Source organism: Lampris incognitus, chromosome 2 (genome assembly GCF_029633865.1).
Source record: "Lampris incognitus isolate fLamInc1 chromosome 2, fLamInc1.hap2, whole genome shotgun sequence".
NCBI classification, from domain to species: domain Eukaryota; kingdom Metazoa; phylum Chordata; class Actinopteri; order Lampriformes; family Lampridae; genus Lampris; species Lampris incognitus.
The window spans coordinates 142,354,120-142,372,715 of NC_079212.1; the positions used below are offsets into that span (position 1 = coordinate 142,354,120).

The 18,596-nt window shown below is 43.5% G+C and overlaps 1 protein-coding gene across 1 annotated transcript in view; it reads right to left on the reverse strand.

The window, feature by feature from the left end:
* The window catches only part of rtf2 (replication termination factor 2), a 43,866-nt gene extending 26,180 nt beyond the window's left edge, over positions 1–17,686 (reverse strand). Inside the window, exons 1-5 of the mRNA XM_056273672.1 lie at positions 17,531–17,686; positions 16,976–17,070; positions 16,698–16,791; positions 15,125–15,264; positions 6,900–6,978 (exon numbers count right to left, since the gene is read on the reverse strand). Coding sequence (XP_056129647.1) covers positions 6,900–6,978; positions 15,125–15,264; positions 16,698–16,791; positions 16,976–17,070; positions 17,531–17,599 — 477 coding nt within the window. The 5' untranslated portion in view covers positions 17,600–17,686. The remainder of the gene's footprint in view (positions 1–6,899; positions 6,979–15,124; positions 15,265–16,697; positions 16,792–16,975; positions 17,071–17,530) is intronic.
* Positions 17,687–18,596: the final 910 nt, after the last annotated feature.

An 18,596-nucleotide genomic window follows, 5' to 3' on the forward strand; every position in this document is an offset into this window, starting at 1 on the left:
AGCTGAACAACCACCACAATAAAGCCTGCAGGTGTAACAATGTTGGGCAAAAGAAAAGAGAAAAGGGAATCTGAGAAGTCTGGGATGGGCTGAATTTAGCTTGTTTTGTGGACTTTGGATAATATTGAAATAGTGTTCAACTGTCTGAGAAATTACACAAACCCTGAGCCAACGATAATATTTTTGCAATATGTGTCCTTTAACTGTGTTATAGCCCATAAGGTTTGTAAATGAGAAACTATTTATCTTATAGCTCAACAAGGCTTAGTAAATGCCATCGTTACGTAGGATTTTGCAATGCTGAAAAATGAAGACAGCCATGAATGACAACATCTACGAGGGAAAACTTGTGATCCATACAGCCTAACCAAGCATCAGCTCCTAAAAGTGGACAGCAACAAATAACATTAGAATATGCCCAAATATGGCGACAGGCCATCCGGTTCCCAGGGCAGTAAAAGGGACAATGTGGACTTTATTAGAGCAACACAAACCAAAAAGGAATCAAGCAGTCTTTTTCATCTACAGTTTTCCCACAGTCAGAGAGGCAGCGTTATGAGAAATGTTAAGTATAAAAAAAACCCAACCATTTTAGAGATACCACGTGTAGGACTTTAAAATTGTGTTGTGGCATTAATCGGCTCTAGAACTCTTTTCAGCAGACTTAAAAGCTATGTATCACATGCAGCAGGTGGGGGGGAAATAAGGGAACGTACCAGCATGACCCAGTTCAAATGGCCGGCAGAAAGAAATCAAGTCACAATTCCTTTGACTGGTTTTTATACAAATTCCATCCTGGCTTAGTCTCATTTGGGGCTTTCATCAAACAGGCAGCATATAACACAGGTTCAGCATGAGTGATACACGACTTAAAACTACAAGCATGAACATTTACATGCTACTTTATATCACTGGCATATTTAGGACAATAGCTAATCTACAATTACCCAAATCACGAACGCCTTTTGTACTTGTTAATTTTAGCCTAATGGTTACTGTCAGGGGGCAGCACGGTGGCGCAGTAGTTAACACGGTTGCCTCACAGCAAGGAGGTTCTGGGTTCGAGCCCCGGGGTAGGCCAACCTCGGGGGTCGTCCTTGGGTTTCCTCCAGGTGCTCCGGTTTCCTCCCACAGTCCAAAGACACGTAGGTCAGGTGAATCGGCTGTACTAAATTGTCCCTAGGTGCGAATGTGTGTGTGTGTGTGTGGGCCCTGTGATGGCCTGGCGGCAGAGTTGTAAAAACCAGGTCCAGAAAGTAAAGGTCTAAACCATGTATTTGCTCTACTCTTCACTACACCAGCAGATTCTAGTCAACACCACTCCTCAACTAGGTAGGGAAAACTAGTTAATGAAATCAGCTGGTTTAGTAAGATGGTTGGAGCAAATACACGGTTTGGACATTTACTTTCTGGACCTGGTTTTTACACCTCTGCCTGGCGGCTTATCCGGGGTGTCTCCCCGCCTGCCGCCCAGTGACTGCTGGGATAGGCTCCAGTGTCCCCGCCACCCTGCTGTCAGGATAAGCGGTTTGGATAACAGATGGATGGTTACTGTCAGGGACAACTTATATGGAAAACAAGATTAGGTCAAAACCTAGTATACGGCTGGACCATGTATGGTCACTGTTCAATACAGTGACCATATCAGTTTGTTACAGGGATAGTCAGTGGCAGTGTCTGTAATGTGAATTCCTGGATATTAAATGTTCACCTGCAATTTTCTGTAGTGGTCCCAAGTAATATCTGTTGAAAAAGTGTGCTGAAGTAGCGTATTACACGACACGGTTAAGCTACATTTGACCTACATGTCTTTGGCCTGTGGGAGGAAACTGCAGCACCCGGAGGAAACCCACGCAGACATGTAGGTCGGGTGACTCGGCCATACTAAATTATCCCTAGGTGTGAATGTATGGGCCCTGTGATGGCCTGGCGGCCTGTCCAGGGTGTGTCCCCGCTTGCCGCCCAGTGACTGCTGGGATAGGCTCCAGCATCCCCGCCACCCTGAGAGCAGGATAAGCGGTTCGGATACTGGATGGATGGTATACCTATTCTAATTACCCGTTAACTCCCCCTCCTCTGTCATCTGTTTCTATCTGCGGATGTCTCTCGTTTTTCTTAGGCCCACTCTCTATTGACAGGCAAATTCAAAAAGAATGGACTGCGGCCGCTCATAGCTCCCATTTCAAGGTCTAATTCACAAAAGACATTGCTCGGTTTATATTACAGGGCAAACACGCCCATAAGATTTTGCAGCCGAGTGCAGGGATTACAGATTAAAAAAACAAAAACAAAAACCTTTTGACTGAATTTTTTTGTCCAGCCGCAGCCAAGTCATATTCCCCATCTGCAATTTGTGAAACATGTTACGTTACTTGACGCCTGCCAAACAAATATGTAAAATTATGTAAAATGGTGAGATTTCAGCACCACTCCTCATATAACCATTGCTGCTGTTCTCTAATGCAGCCATCAAGTTCAAATACTGTAGAGCTATTGTGTTATGAAGGAAGAAGATGTTTTGGAACAGCTTTTCTAAAGCCAGTTTCCTTTTTTGTAATTTCAACGCCATTTCAATGCCATGAAACTGATACTTTATTTTTTTGTAAAGCTTGTCTTAGTTTTTACTCTTTCAAATAATCAACTATCCATATAACTTTTCAGTGCATATATTCATTTTTTTTGGGGGGGGGGATTTTTGCCCTCTTTTCTCCAATTGTACCTGGCCAATTACCCCACTCTTTTGAGCTGTCGTGGTCACTGCTCCACCCCCCTCTGCCGATCCGGGGAGGGCTGCAGACTACCACATGCCTCCCCCAATGTAGAGTTACCAGCCACCACATTTCACCTGACAGTGAGGAGTTTTGCCAGGGGGACATAGTGCGTGGGAGGATCCCGCTATTCCCCCGTTCCCCCTCTCCGAACAGGCTCCCCGACCAACCAGAGGAGGCGCTAGTGCATCAACCAGGATACATACCCACATCCAGCTTCCCACCAGCAGACAAGACCAATTGTGTCTGTGGGGACGCCCGACCAAGCCGGAGGTAACGCCACAATTCAAACCGGCGATCTCCATGTTTGTAGGCAATGGAACAGACACTACCCGGACGCCCAAGTACATACAGTTCTATTTACAACAATATCACGACAAATTGGAAAAAAAAAACCCAAAAAAACGTTAACTATGTGAGCCTCTTATCACTTAAGAGAAAAAAGAAATCCTAGCTACATTCCAGAAGCAAGCTGTAGTGTAATGAAACTAAAGCGACCACACGCTTTCTGTACGCCTCATCATTCAGGAAGAACTTATTTAGCGTCTTATGCCCCTTTTCCACTACGTGGTACCGGCTCAACTCAACTCAACTCGACTCGCTTCGTGTCGTTTTCCATTACCGTAACAGTACCCCCTGGATTTTCGGCTCCCCGTTTTTTTTTCCCCTCCAATTTCAAAATGTATTTTTAAGATAACCCCGCTTTGACTGCTTCGGTATTTAAAAACGCCGGGTGATATCCCCATGCACACATTGATGACACAGTGACTCATTTCTCCGACCAATCAGAGGTCTGCGTTGATTTTGGTACCCGCTCCAGTTTTTTTGGAACCTCGACACAGGTGGTAGCAGAAAAGAGGTAACAGTTGCCAAAATGCCGGTACTTTCCAGTAACGGAAAACGAAAAAAGTTGAGTGAGTCTGAAGAGGAAGCAAAGTTATTGCGACTAACAAGTGGGTATTACAGACTAAACTCGATGAAGACCATTACACCAACAGCTAATACACCAACGTTAACATCAAAAACTAAGGTCACCATGTTTTTGTTCATTTGCCTGGAAAATGTAGTATGTATGTGGTACCTAGGTACCATCGTCTGGATTGTATGGATGTATACATTTAAGGAGGTATACTTGTTTTAATGTACAGACTGTGGCAACAAATTTCCTTATGCAGGACAATATAAGAATCAATCTATCAATCTATCTATCGTGGATTATGAGAGTGGACATTGCGATTGTGCTCATTAAAATACCATATAAATTCTGTGCTGATCTGCTAGTCTTCACATGTATCCTCTAACAAGGTGTAAACAGGAAGTGAAGTTTCAGAGAAACACACACGTAACCACATCCAACCTAAATGCTGAGTGTCACAGAGCATAACCGACAACCTTATCAAAAACCTTATCATTCAAGTAATGATCCCAAAATATAATCGGCTGTCTGGCGTGTCTGTAAATAGACTCCTAAAGAGATCAAAAAGAGTCCTCGGGCAGTTGACGTAAGCCGCTTTGAGGAAAACTGAGAATATTTATAGAAGCTCTTATGTCTTCACTACAGGGACAAACTCCTAAGGAAGACGGCCGTTAAAAGACTGACAACAGAGAGCCATGACCAGCCTTCTGGTGGATACTGTCTTGAAGTAACAGTACTTTGTAATATGGCCCCACACACCATGGGGAGCCATGGATAGAGACATATCACATTACATTTAAAGTAGCAAGCGGTGGCCCTTCCCCACTGAAATGTATAATACGAATGGTAGAATAAAGTAGAATTTCTAGACTGCCAATTGATTTAGAGTCCTCAAAATGGCAGTTTGCATCATTAAGTCCAGCAAACAGACTGTAGGCTTTGAACTGTGTCGCCTACGGACCATACATTTCTGTTAATTAATATCGAGGCAGCATATTTACTAATGTGTTAACAGTAGATTATAGATCTATGTACAAGAACCAACCAAAACGAGTCAAGGCGATAAAACTGCATTAGTGTGAATCATTCACCACTGGGAGCTAACATCTGTGACGGCTGGGCAGCAGATGTGAGGCATTATGTTGAGAAGTAAACCCTCTTCTCTGCCAACGTTGAGGGACAACAGGTGACGAGGACATTAAGACTAAAAGATGGCTTTATCTATTGTTCATGCTAGGTTGTAAAACGGTTCTGAGAATAGTCACTGTCTGTGCAGCTCTAAATATGAAATGGGAAAAGTATATAGCTACATTCTATGTGACAAAGAATTAACCTACAAACTGTATTTGTGCTGTAAAATGGGAATCCGGAAGGCCAGGTGCCAATAAATAAAATGAATGAATGACATTACAATGAATAAGATTAGGAAGCCAGGGTTGAAGCTGAAAGGGAAGGTGGTGGTTGTGAATGGATTAGTTAAGAGTACGCCTGTGTATGTAATCAATGTGTTGGATGTGCCCGACAGTGTTGAAGGAGGTGGAAAGAATGGTGAGGGAGTTTCTGTGGGATGGGAAGGGAGTCAGGATAGCAAGGGAGGTGATGGAAAACGAGTATGAAGATGGTGGGTTGAATTTAATCAATTTAGGGGTGGAAAAAAAAAGCACTTAGGGTGACAATGACGGTAGGATATTTAAGAAACGAGAGGGATCATATATGGAAGATACTTCTAAGGGAGGCAATTGATAAATGTGGAGGGTGTGGAGAGAGTGGAGTGTATATGCAGTTGAAGAAAGGTATGTTGAGTGGAGTGCCTCAGTTTTACAAGGAGGTGCAGTATGTACATAAGAATGTGAACCAGGTGTGGGAACAACCGTTATTTCTAAATCCAAAAAATACAGTTGAGGGGAACACAATCTACAACAGGGTGACTTGGAGAGTGGGGTTTAGAAAGATAAGGGGTCTAGTATACGAGTATGTTCCAGGGTTTATGAGGGCAGAGATAGTGGTAGATGAAGTGAGGGGAAGGGGTGATGAAATGAGGTTGGGAACAGCGCAGAGGATGATGGGAAAGATCAAGGGGGGGGGATGCCGACAAAATGGGTCAGTATGATAGCGAGAGAGGCTGTGTTGGACGAGGAAGGAGAGATAGAAATGTATGTGGGGGAAGGAGAGAGGAGAGCGAGTCTGATGAGTGTGAAAACGAGAGTGACGTATATAGATGTTTAAGAGGGGATGAAGTGAGAAGACCAGCTGTGGAGAAAGTGTGGGGGAGGATTATCAATGAGATGGGTGTAGGGAGGATGTGGAGGAATCTTAAAGTGAAGTGGAACAATGTTGAATGTGAGAATTTTGACTTCTTATCAAGGCACAATAGGGGCATTTATGCATGAGTTTGTTGAATGTTGTGAGCTGGAGGGATACATGTTGAAAATGAAGGAATTAACAAGTAGATGTTGGAGAGGTGGGTTTCTTGAGAGAATGGAATGGAGAGAATTGTGGCTGTTTGGGGTGAATGGCAAATTGAAGGGATGTAATGTTAATCTATTAAATTATGTTTTAAGCCATGCAAGGTTTGCTGTCAAGTTAAGGAGGAATATAGCCCATTTTCAAAAGAGGAAAGCTGAGGTGTGGAATATTTTTAAAAGTATAATGGAAAGAGGTCGTAATATGTTGTATAGCTGTGTTAGTGATGAAGAGTTTATCAGTGGATTTGTGGAGGGGAGCACTTTTATGATGATTGGGGAAGGAGGGAGGGTGATGTTGGGTTTTGGTTAAATAGTGTAGTGTGTACGGTATTTGTGTATTTTTTTGTTTGACTGATTTGGTAGGGGGTCTGTAGGCTGGAAGCTATGCCAAAACCTACAGGTTACCTCACTATGTTCTGTCTTGTCTACCTGTGTTTAATTTTTAAGTCTTATCGTCTTTTGATTTTGTAGAGTTCGGTGGGTTTGTGAAACATTTTATTTCCCTATCGGTTTAAAATACGTTGTGTTTTGATTTTTTTTCTATGAAATAAAAGAGAAAAAAGTGCCAATAAAAAATGTATTATCATGTTAATTTACCTTTACTGTTTTGAAATTTTACAAGTTATCTTGCAAGTCAGGGGTAATAAGGTCTAAGAAACAAAGTTTGGACAGAAAATCAGACAGATACGAAGTGATCTGGATGTGGGGCCACTGGAGAGACCAGGCAGTTCATAATGTTGTATTGCTCACCTTGTGGCAGATCTCTGTCTTCACCTCCTTCAGAGCTCGGTCAGAGAAGACACATCCACAAGTCTGCAGGTAGCAGAACCTGAAGTGAACCAGAAGAAAAAAAGGAAAAAGGCACATTAAAAAATTATAACACACACACACACAGACACACACACACACACACACAGACAGACATACAGCGCAATGAAAATTATTTGCCCACTTCCTGATTTCCTCTATTTTCCCCCCCATATTTGTCACACTGAATGGTTTAAGATTTTTATAAAAAATGTAATAGACGGGCATCCGGGTAGTGTAGCAGTCTATTCCGTTGCCTACCAACACGGGGATCCCTGGTTCAAATCCCCGTGTTACCTCCGGCTTGGTCGGGCGTCCCTACAGACACAACTGGCCGTGTCTACGGGTGGGAAGCCGGATGTGGGTATGTGTCCTGGTCGCTGCACTAGCGCCTCCTCTGGTCGGTCGGGGTTGGGGGGGGGGGGCAGTGTGATCCTCCCACGCGCTACGTCCCCCTGGCGAAACTCCTCACTGTCAGGTGAAAGAAGCGGCTGGCGACTCCACATGTATCGGAGGAGGCATGTGGTAGTCCGCAGCCCTCCCCGGATTGGCAGAGGGGGTGGAGCAGCGACCAGGACGGCTCAGAAGAGTGGGGTAATTGGCCGGGTACAATTGGGGAGAAAACGGGGGGGGGGGGGGATATAATAGACAAGCAGAACCTGAGTAAACACGAAATACAGTTTATAAATGATAATTTCATTTATTGAAAGAAGGTCATCCAACACCTGTGTGAAAAAGTAATTGCCTCCCTGAACTTAAAGACCAGTTGTGCCAAACGCTTCCTATAATTGGAGATCATTCTTTCACATCACTGTGGGGGGGGGGGGGGATTTCAGTCCACTCTTCTTTGCAGAATTGCTGTAATTCAGCGACGTTGGGAGGGTTTTCGAGCATGAACTACTAGTTGTAGGTCCTGCCACAGCATCTCGACGGGGTTCAAGTCAGGACTTTGACTGGGCCACTCTAGCGCCTTCATTTTGTTTCTTTTGAGCCATTCTAAGGTGAACTTACTCCTGTGTTTTGGATCACTGTCCTGCTTCATAACCCAAGTACGCTTCGGCTTCATATCACAGACTGATGACCGGACATTCTCCTTCAGAATTTTCTGGTAGTGAAGAGAATTCATGGTTTCTTCAATGATGGCGAGTCCTCCGGGTCCTGAGGCAGCAAAGCATCCCCACGCCGTCACACTACCTCCACCATGTTTGACTTGCTATGATGTTCTTATTGTGAAATGCTGTGTTCCCTTTACACCGGACATAACGGGACCCGTGTCTTCCAAAAGGTTCCACGTTGGACTCGTCTGTCCACAGAAAAGGCTTCAGGTCATTGTCATTCTTTGCAAGTGTGAGATGAGCACTAACGTTTCTCTTACATAGCAGTGCTTTATGCCTTCCAACACTTGCATGAATTCCTTTTTTTCCCCAGTCTCTTTCTTATTGTTGAATCATGAACGATGACCTTAGCTGAGGCAAGGGAAGACAGCAGTTCTTTAGACGTTTGCCTGGTTTTGTGAATTCCTGGAGGAGTTGTCGCTGCGCCCTTGGAAGAATTTTGGTGAAAAAGTATTTGCCCCCTCCCTGATTTCCCCTATTTTTACACATTTGTCACACTTAACTGTTTCAGATCTTCATACAAAAAATAAGAAGACAACCTGAGTAAACGCAAAATTCCGTTTTTTAAATTGTAATTTCATTTAAGGAAAAGAGTTATCGAACACCAACTGACCCTGTGTGAAAAAGTAATTGCCCCCTTAGTAACTCAGTCATCCAATTAACCAATTTAATTGATAATTGGATTCAATCAGAGCAGGCACACCTAGGCTTGACCACTTCCAGCCCTGTTGAATCTAAACATGACTTACATAAAACCTTACCACTGACGTGAAGTAGGCTACAAGGTCCCAACAAGCAGCACACCATGACACAGCAAAAGAAATTCCAGATGAGATGAAAAAAAAAGCTGTAGCAATATATCAGCAGTTCTTTAGATGTTGTTCTGTTTTTGTTGTTGTTGTTTTTTTTGTTTTTTTTTTACTTCCTGACGTCCACTGCAGCCTTGGAAGAATTTTGGTCAACCGTCACTCCTGGGGAAGATTCACCGCTGTTCCAAGTTTTCTCCATTTGGAGACAATCGCTGTCACTGTGGTTTGTGTAGCAAGTCCCCGAGCCTTGGAAATGGTTTTGCAACCCTTTCCAGGCAGATATACCTCAGCAACTTCTTTTCTCATCTCTTGCGTAATTTCTTTTGAATTACAGCAATTCTGCAAAGAGGACTGATCTCAAATTATAGGAAGTGTTTGGTTGCAGTTGTTGCTAGTAAAGGTGGCGCAACCAGTTATAAAGCTCAGGGGGCAATTACTTTTTCAAATGGCTGATATGGATGTTTCATAATGTTTTTCCTTCAATAAATGAAATGGCAATTTAAAAACTTTGTGTTTACTAAGGTTCTCTTTGTCTTATATTACATTTTATATGAAGATTTAAAACCATGCAGTGTGACAAATATGCAAAAATAGAGGAAACCAGGAAAGGGACAAATACTTTTTCATGGTACTGTAAGCATATTTTTAAAACACTAGAGGGATTTCTACAATAACGGCCAACACAAGCTTGCACACATCGCGCCCACTGTGTCTGTGTTGTGTGACCTATATGGCCACACAATATGGCCATGACTACACATGGCCCCCTCAACTCAACTAGCATTACCATCCCCAATTGTTAGCAATTATTTTTTGTATAATTCAATTATGGGGACATCAAACTTGGATCAGTCTCCAACGTTGGGACTGGACCAGCCACTTTTAGATCGGGCCCACGTGAGGCCATACCCACTTCATGGAAGCTCAGAGTGATGACCTCATGAGACTGGCCTAACTTGCAAGGTTATCGGCCTTGTTCATTAGCGGGCTAGCTGAAAGCTAACACTCCTGTTGTTGCCGTTATTTTTCTCTGTTACCACCCATTTCAAGTCTTTGAACGCGAACTGGTTGCATGTAATTTAAGGTTGCAGCTCTTTAGACTTTAAGTATCTCGGCTACTTTAGGAAATGTGCAGGTGTATTTAACTTTTGGAAATTTTATTTACAATTCAAAATATCTAAATTTTAGTTTAGGCTTGGGCAGTATCAAGATATTACAATATACCGAGGTATTTAAAAATTCTGAAGGTAGGATTTTCAATAACGTCAAAAATACAGTCGCTCCTCTTTCTACTAAACTGACATGGAGACGCTGTATTGAGGCGATGTATTGTAGTGCACAGCCAATGCCACCAGAGGTCAGTCTCTACTGGTGGAACAGGCAGGTGACCAGAGAAAGATAGAGACTGCAAGTGGTGAGGATAACATTATAGGACTAGTAAAAAAGAAAAATGTGTCTGCTCCTGTTTGGGGGTATTTTGAGTTTAGTTCTGATGATAAAGGTGAGCCAGCCAACACAGAGAAAGCCAACAGAAGAATTATTTGGTGATATTTGGCTGGTCATTTCTGCTCTATAGGTATCCTAGTTAATCAATTAAATATGACTAGATATGTTCCATTCTATTCCAATTATCCAAAGTGCTTATCCTACGTAGGGTTGCGGGGATGCTGGAGCCTATCCCAGCAGTCATTGGGCGGCAGGCGAGGGGGACACCCTGCACAGGCTGCCAGACCATCACACGGCCGACACATTCACACCTAGGGACAATGTAGTACGGCCGATTCACCTGATCTACATGTCTTTGGACTGTGGAAGGAAACCGGAGCATCCGGAGGAAACCCATGCAGACACGGGGAGAACATAAAAACGTCACACAGAGGACGACCCGGGATGACCCCCAAGGTTGGACTATCCCGGGGCTCGAACCCAGAACCTTCTTGCTGTGAAGCAGCCGCGCTAACCACTGCACTGACTATGTCTGTGAATGTTCTCATTCATCCAGGTCATGGTTATCCAAAGGTATTGAATCGAGTGCAACTGGACTTGGTATATATCTGGGAAGACGTTTCGCCTCTCATCCAAGAGGCTTCATCAGTTCGTGCCTTTCTGACTAGACCAAGCTAGTCTGACCTACAGAAACTACAGAAAGAAGGAACCATTGATCGGATACAATACCACCGTCTCTATCCACAAGATAACATTCCATGCATATATGGACTCCCTAAGATCCATAAAGATGGAAACCCCCTCAGGCCCATCGTCAGCAGCATAAACTCGGTCACGTGCAACATTTCCAAACATATAGCCAACAAACATCTTGACCCTTTTAGTGGGCGAAACACCTCACCATATCCAAAACTCTATTGACTTTGTGAACAAGGTCCAAGGCGTAAAACTGGAACCGAATGAAACCATGGCATCCTACGACGTGACCTCGTTATTCACCTGCATCCCAAACATGGGAGGCTTTGGAAACTGTGAGGCAGCGTTTGCTATGGGACAACACCCTCCACGATAGGACCAACCTCAGCCCAGACCAGGTTTGCCAACTACTGGACCTTTGCCTGAACACTACATATTTCCAATTAAGGGGCCAGTTTTACAGACAGAGACACGGCTGTGCAATGGGCTCACCAGTATCGCCCATTGTGGCTAACTTATATATGGAAGAGGTAGAACACAGGGCCCTGACCTCCTTCAGAGGAACACCTCCGAGCCACTGGATCAGATATGTGGACGACACATGGGTCAAAATCCAAACACAAGAGGTGCAAGCGTTTACCAAACACATCAACTCAGTGGACAAGAACATTAAGTTCACAAGGGAAGACGTAAAGCACAACAGTTTGCCCTTCTTGGACTGTGACGTCCACATTGGGGGAAGACAGGAGCCTCCACATTGGGGTTTACAGGAAACCTACACACACAGACCAATATCTACTTTTCGACTCACACCACCCGCTGGAACACAAACTGAGCGTCATCAGAACTTTGCAACACTGAGCTGACAATGTGCCCAGCAGCACTCAGGCCCAACAGGAAGAACACAAACACCTGAGGGAAGCTTTAAAAACCTGCGGCTACTCCAGCTGGACCTTTGTGAAAACTGCAACATGTTCCAAAAAGACCAACCAGGTGAGCGATGAGGAGAAAAGGAACAGAAGGAATAGCAGTCATCCCGTATGTTTCTGGGGTTTCCGAGAAACTCAGCAGAATTTTTAACAAACACCGCATCCCGGTATACTTCAAACCCAGCAACGCACTCCGACAAAGACTGGTTCATCCCAAAGACCGGGTACTACACACGCGGAAAAGCAATCTGGTGTATGCTGTACAATGCAATGAGGATTGCACTGACCTATACATAGGAGAAGCCAAACAACCACTACACAAACGGATGGCCCAACACAGAAGGCCAAACTCCTCAGGACAAGACTCAGCAGTCTATCTACACCTAAAGGAGAAGACACACTCCTTCGAGGACAGCAACGTACACATTTTGGACAGAGAAGATAGATGGTTTGAAAGAGGGGTGAAGGAAGCCATATATGCGAAACTGGAAAAACCATCCCTCAACAGAGGAGGAGGTCTGCGACACCACCTATCTCCCACTTACAATGCCATCCTTTCATCTCTACCCAGAAGACTCAAGAAGCCCAGCCTCCAAGAACAACAGTCGGTCACTAACGGCTCCAAAGACTCATGACCACTGAATGGAGCACTAATGAAGTCGAAACTAACACCCCCAACGACTGTCGCTGCTTAACATCGGATCACAAAGAGCAATGGCATGCACATCAATAGCTCTGATAACGACGGGCGTGGCTTAACATTGGAACACAAAAGAGCCACGCACATAAATAGCTCTGATAACGACGGGCGTTGCTAAACATCGGAACACAAAGAGCCATGGACATCAATAGCTCTGATAACGACTCCAAAGAGGCTAAATATCTGAGTTTCATCACCAGCCAGTCAGACTAGTTTGGTCTAGTCAGAAAGGCACGAACTGATGAAGCCTCTTGGATGAGAGGCAAAACGCTTCACGGATATACAGTGCTGCTTGAAAGTTTGTGAACCCTCCAGACATGGTCACTGTTTTTGTAAAAAACATTAAAATAAGCTTATTACACATACATCCAAATCCCAATTTGTAAAGCACACCTTCCAAATAATGGACACACACACAAAAAGAGATATATTTTCATTATTTAATTCAACAAAGGTGGTTTATTTCACAAAAACTGAAAATTTAACATGTGCAAAAGTATGTGAACCCTTGTATTAGTAGCTTGTGGCTCCTCCTTTTGCAGCCATTACTTCAACCAAACGTCTTCTGTAACCACTAACCAGTCTCTCGCATCTGCTTATGGGGATTTTTGCCTAATCCTCCTTGCAGAACTCAGCCAGTTGAGAGAGGTTGGAGGGACATCTGGTATGTACCAACTTCTTCAGGTCTCACCACAATATTTCAATTGGATTAAGATCTGGACTTTGACTGGGCCAATCCAGAGTACGAATCCTCTTTCTCTGAAGCCATTCCTTTGTATTTTTGCTGGAATGCTTTGGGTCATTGTCTTGTTGCATAATCCATTTTCGTCCCAGCTTCAACTCCCTGACTGATGGCAGGAGATTCTGGTCAGGAATTTGTTGATATGCCGGAGAATTCATGGTTCCTTGGATAATATGGAGTCGTCCAGGTCCAGAAGCAGAAAAGCAGCCCTAGACCTTCACATTTCCACCACCATGCTTCACTGTTGGGAGGAGGTTCTTTTCTTCATATGCAGTGTTGGCTTTTCTCCAAACATGTTGGTTTTGATTGTGACCAAATAATTCTATATTGGACTCGTCTGTCCAGAGAATGGACTTCCAGAAGGCCTCTGGTTTGTCCAAGTGCTCTCTGGCAAAGTTGAAACGGGCAGCTTTGTACTTTTTTGAGAGCAGAGGCTTCCTTCTAGCAACCCTCCCATGAATGTCATGGCTATTCAATTTCCGTCCGATTGTAGACGCATGCACATTTGTCCCAGATGCTACCAGAGAGGTCTGCAACGCTCTAGAGGTGATGTGTGGGTTGGCCTTTACCTGATTTATTATTTTTCTGGTGCTTCTGGGTGATATTTTTGATGGGCGTCCACTTCTAGGCAGAGTTGCTGTCATGTTGAAGGCCCTCCATTTGTACATTATTTGTCTTACAGTGGATGGATGGAGCTGGAATCTTTTGGAGATGGTCTTATATCCCTCCCCAGACTGATGGGCTGTCACTACCTTCTTCATGTCCTCGGATATCTCCTTTGCTCTCAGCATTGTTGATTTGTATGGGACCACAGTGGTTTGGTTGGTTTCCTCTGTCTTTTAATTAGTGCAGGCCAAACCCTTTCCCAAGGATGTTTCATTTCATTGGTCTGCTTAAATGATTAATTAAGCACCCAAATGTGTTTCACCTCAGTCTGTTACCCGCTTGACTTAACCAATGCAGCTGGGGGTTCACTTACTTTTGCACATACACTAATTCCATGTTTCATGTAGTTTTTGGGCTACTTAAACAAGTCCCACTAAACAAGTACATGCGATTGATAAACATATATCTGACATTTCATACATAAAAACTGGTGATGATAAAATAAGAAAATCATGGTAAAACAACAGAAACATCTAAACTGCTCAAGGGGTTCACATACTTTCAAGCAGCACTGTATATCAAGTCCAGTTGCACTTGATTCAATACCTTTGGATAACTGCACTGACTAGTTATGGAATCATGAAAATATTGCCATATGTAATTTTATCTTGAGAGGATTTCTTCCAACGACAAAAGCAGTTTATTAGCCAAATAATTTTATTCAACTGGCAGTCTGCCACCACCACCTGTACACCATTTCCATTCAGCCCACTGATCCAGCACCAAAGTGCTGGCCAGCACTTTTAGCTGGCACACGCATTTTTTCCAGGAAGAATAATTTCTGGTTTTGGAATGATTTCTTCAGTTCAAAGCCGCCTGTTGTTTAATTTATCATCCACACTTGGCATTGAAACTAATGTGAGTAGTCAAGAGCCACACAGGCGGTAGCGTATGAACTGGACAAAGCCTTGAACTAACCCTTACTTGACAAGAAACCTGCCCTTGAACATTGTGTGTATGGTTATTTACCCAGCATGCAGTTTGGAGAGCTTGGACCCAAGGCACTGTTCAGCAACAGCTTCTGGAATACAATGAAGTCAAGGATATCCTTTCAATTGTACTTACCTATGTTTACCATTCATCTCCAGGCCCACCACAGGGCAGATAAACATGGCACAGTGCATGTCCTCGTAGCGGTCTCCCTTGGCATTCCGCCTTTCTCCCTCCCACTCCGGATTATCCGTCAGGTTCAGCTCCTTCATATCCTGAGAAAAGTGTAGGGATGATTCAAAGACGCAAACAAGCACATACATGTAAGATCAAACACACAAGTTTTTGTTTTTAAAAAAAAGTCAGATTTGCATGTGCATGACAATCTTCAACATACACATACTCAAGTTTATAAGCATGTGCACACAGCTGATTCAGTGGGAAAGATTTTTCAAAAGAGAACTAAAGCAATCACTATGGTTTGTCTCTCTTTTCAGAAGTTAGCATATCACAGAAAGTTGAATCAGTTCATCTGGACACAACATGTACTGAGAGAGAAACTTTTCATCACTCATTTAAGTTTCTTCAATCTCAACTGACTGCAGGTATCCCCAACCTTCTAAACAATACAGTGGCATAACGACCAAAAACGACCAGTTTCATATGCAAATTGTGGTGAGCATTTACTAGTTTCAATGGCAATGTGTGCTATTCACAGAGGATTGGGGAATGTTTGCAATCACAGTGTTGTAAGATGGTGACAGATGTACTCTTAGCCCCCCCCCCCAGAGATGGCCTCTTTGACTCCCTGTTCAAACCAGCGTCCCTCCCTATCAAGGCTGTGCACATCCTCAATCTTGAAAGAGTGGCCACTAAGAATGGCCACTGGGTGTAGACCGCGGCATCCTGGCCTGACGTGTTAGCTCCTCTGTGTTGTGTCATCCTCTTGGTCAGCGTCTGTTTGGTTTACCTGATGTACAAGTCACAGCAATCCTGCTGGCACTTAACAGCATATACTATATTGCTCTGTTTGTGCCAGAGGACCCGATCCTTGGGTGGACCACCCAAGGATCAGACTAGCTTGGTCTAGTCAGAAAGGCACGAACTGAGGAAGCCTCTTGGATGAGAGGCGAAACGTCTCCACGGATATATATACCAAGTCCAGTTGCACTTGATTCAACTCCTTTGGATAACCATGACCTGGATGAATGAGAACATTCACAGACACCTTGGGTGGACCAATTTCGGTGCAGCATGTTTTGGGGTTTGAAAGCAAATTTCGAACACAATGTGCATATCTTTGATAGGGAGGAACGCTGGTTTGAACGGGGAATCAAAGAGGCCATCTATGTGAAGAGGAAATGACCATCCCTGAACTGAGGGGGGTGCCTAAGAGTACATCTGTCGCCATCTTACAATGCTGTGATTGCAACCTTTCCCAAATCCTCTGTTAATGGTATACAGCGCCACTGAAACTCTAGTTAAAGCTCATGGTAATTTGCATACGAAACCGATCATTTTCGGTCGTTATGCCACTGTATTGTTTATAAGGGTGGGGATACCTGCAGTCAGTTGAGACTGAAGAGGTCACTTAGAGTGATGAAATGTTTCTCTCTCAATAAACGTTGTTTCCACGTAAACTGATTAAACTTTCTGTGATTTCCTTACCTGGATTATTGAGCATGCATAATGACAATATTTAGCATACCTTCATCCCCCTGATGTGTGATGCCACCTCGGTGTTGGGTCTTTCAGCAGTCTTATCCAGGAGATACTCAATGACTGCAGCTTTGTTATAAATCCTAGACGTAAAGATTAGGTAACACGTGTTACAAACTCAGTGTACTCCGGTGATAATGTGCTTGTCATCGTCACTGACACTGAGAAGTTTTCCTTCCCTGTTTACTGATCGTCGGAAGACGGTTTCCAAAAAAACAAAACAGCAATCAAGCTGACCTGGTGTGGCGACAGAATAGGAACTCTTACCTCCCCAGTTCACAGGAGACGATGGGGCGTCGGAGTTTCTCCTGGCTCAAAGCACAGTACTTCCATTTAGCAGCCAACTGTGCATTTTTATCAACCTGCAAACACACAAGAGATCCTCATGTTTGGAGCTTTAAAAAGCTGAAGTTGGGTTTACACCGATTCGTGGTGACAAATGGCAACTTTGTTGATGACTGACCAACAGGAAACGAATAATTAATAGATACACTGCAATATATAACTAGCCAGGAAATAACATATTCTCAAAACGACACATGACAGCTCATGTAGCACAATAAGGCTATTGTCGCTCCACAGCAGCTAACGTGGCTAACAAAGCTCGTACCCGACACAGAAACACACACCATTCAGGAAATCACCACCACTTATAGGCAACCGATGACACGAACTTGGTTTATTTTTCAACTAACGACATCTCAACCCACTGGTTAACCCTGCGCTCTTTCGACAACAAAGCAGTCGGCTATGCTATTAGCTAGGCAGTTAGCCTAGCTACTGATAGCCGCGGACGGTAACGGCGCCGCCATTTATCTGCACCTTTTCGACTTTTTTGGGGCCTTTCACCAACTCGTGCCTTTTGGGAATGGTGCCACCGTCGCACCCCATGGCGAAAGAGAACCGGCGGTCGGGCTAAAACGTGCGAGGACACACGGTAAACAACGCCAACTAGCAAGCGCCACACGCAAGCCGGAAGTCGAAGACTTGTAAACAAACGACGAAGAAGAGGCGTCCAGGAAGCTCCCAAGTCTCGCGCCTCCCTCTAGCGCAGTGTTTCTCAACCGGGGGTCCGCGGACTCCTAGCGGTCCGTGGTGTAATTGCAAGGGGTCCGTGAAAATAAAATATCTTTAAAAAAAAAGATCCTATGACATTTATAGAAATAGGATTGTTTTACTCAGGTGACTGAGACCTTTATCCACCTAAACTATAAAGGGTGACAGGACTTTTTTCTCTAATTACATCTGTTTCACAAGTGTAATTTATTGTATTTTAATAAGAGATCTCGCTCCCGTTTGCATTGTTAAAAGTTACTGCATAAAAATTCTGTTGTTACATATATCTGAAAGTTACTGAATACATATTCTGTTTTGTTACATATATCTGAAAGTTACTGAATACATATTCTGTTTTGTTACATATATCTGAAAGATACTGAATACATATTCTGTTTTGTTACATATATCTGAAAGTTACTGAATACATATTCTGTTTTGTTCCATATATCTGAAAGTTACTGAATACATATTCTGTTTTGTTCCATATATCTGAAAGTTACTGAATACATATTCTGTTTTGTTCCATATATCTGAAAGTTACTGAATACATATTCTGTTTTGTTACATATATCTGAAAGTTACTGAATACATATTCTGTGTTGTTACATATATCTGAAAGTTACTGCATAAGAATTCTGTTTTGTTAACTATATCTAAGTTGCAACTGAAAGCTCTTATTTTTGCCCCAAAGAGTGAATAAATGCTATAATGCAATTTAAAATGCATTTTCTACTGTTTCTATCAAATTGCAACCCCCCTCCCCCAAGATCAGGTGGAGGGGTCCTCAGGGTAGATCAAAAATACGCAGGGGGTCCAGGACCCCAAAAAG